This window comes from Alexandromys fortis, unplaced genomic scaffold (assembly GCF_014885135.2).
Source record: "Alexandromys fortis isolate MF-2015 unplaced genomic scaffold, M_Fortis_MF-2015_v1.1 scaffold_15, whole genome shotgun sequence".
Lineage (NCBI taxonomy): Eukaryota > Metazoa > Chordata > Mammalia > Rodentia > Cricetidae > Alexandromys > Alexandromys fortis.
In genome coordinates, this window is record NW_026067911.1 from 2,655,190 (window position 1) to 2,656,443 (window position 1,254).

At 49.4% G+C, this 1,254-nt stretch overlaps 1 protein-coding gene across 1 annotated transcript; it reads right to left on the bottom strand.

Moving 5' to 3' along the window:
- Nucleotides 1–366: 366 nt before the first annotated feature.
- Nucleotides 367–936, bottom strand: LOC126499292 (ferritin heavy chain-like). The gene has a single exon (XM_050138454.1). The coding sequence runs from the start codon at nucleotides 919–921 to the stop codon at nucleotides 373–375; it is 549 nt and encodes a 182-aa protein (XP_049994411.1). The 5' UTR covers nucleotides 922–936; the 3' UTR covers nucleotides 367–372.
- Nucleotides 937–1,254: the final 318 nt, after the last annotated feature.

Here is a 1,254-nt window from a genome sequence, read left to right on the forward strand (position 1 = left end):
GCATCAACTGTTCTCCAAGACCCCTTCAACCCTACAGCTTTTATGCTAGCAAAACCATTACCTGGGAAATGCTAACATTTACCAAGTTTGGCTGACAACATGCAATGCAATCTTGGGTCCTCTATACCTCAGCCCCCGTGAGCTGACCCTGAAGAAAGCTCTCCAAGTTTCTTGTCAGTGATGCTGGCCTTTTCTTAATTGCAGTTGTTATTTTTTGGGGGGGTACAAAAATTCTTTATTTAAAGAAATGGTACAAATAAAAGAACTTAAGCGGATGTTTTGGTGCGACTTATAGAAAAGATAAAGGCAGACCAACATGCACGCACTGACTCAGTGACCAGTAAAGTCACTTGTGCCTTTGGGGAAGTCAGCTTAGCTCTGATTACTGAGTCCCAGGGTGTGCTTGTCAAACAGATATTCTGCCATGCCAGCTTCAGGGGCTCCCATCTTGCGCAAGCTGGTCACGTGGCCACCCAGTTCCTTGATGGATTTCACCTGCTCATTCAGGTAACGCGTCTCGATGAAGTCACACAAGTGGGGGTCATTTTTGTCAGTAGCCAGTTTGTGCAGTCCCAGCAGTGACTGATTCACACTCTTTTCCAGGTGCAGTGCACACTCCATTGCATTCAGCCCGTTCTCCCAGTCATCACGGTCTGGTTTCTTGATACCCTGCTGGACGATTCCACCGCCTCGTTCGTTCTGCGGCTTCATCAGTTTCTCAGCGTGTTCCTTCTCCTCATGAGATTGGTGGAGAAAGTATTTGGCAAAGTTCCTCAGAGCCACATCATCCTGGTCGAAGTAGCAAGACATAGACAGGTAGGCGTAGAAGGCATACGGTTCCAGGTTGATGTGGCGGTTGATGGCAGCCTCCGAGTCCTGGAGCTGGTTCTGGCACACTTGCGAGGGAGACGTGGTAGTCATGGCGGCGGCTGGCAACACTGGGGCGGTGGAGCGACGAGGTTGCAGAGGGTTCCGGCTTGGAGCAGCCGGCTGGGACCGGTTCCGTTCAAGCACTGTTGAAGCAGGAAACCGCGGCGACTCTGGACGAGAAAGTCTCTCGCAGTTGATTTTTTAAAACCTTAGCTGATCACACTGAAGTCCCAGTAAAGCAGAAGTTTCCCATAAGGTACCGGCCTCTAGTAGATCACAGTTGATTCTTCATTCCAAGTTAACCAGAACTAGAGACTTTTAGTTCAAATCTGATCGATTCCTTAAGGGACTCAGACTTCTCCCTCCAACTTCACAAACCAGGCC

Coding starts and splice junctions, on each gene's coding strand:
- LOC126499292 (XM_050138454.1), bottom strand. CDS start 921: ATGACTACCACGTCTCCCTCGCAAGTGTGCCAGAACCAGCTCCAGGAC.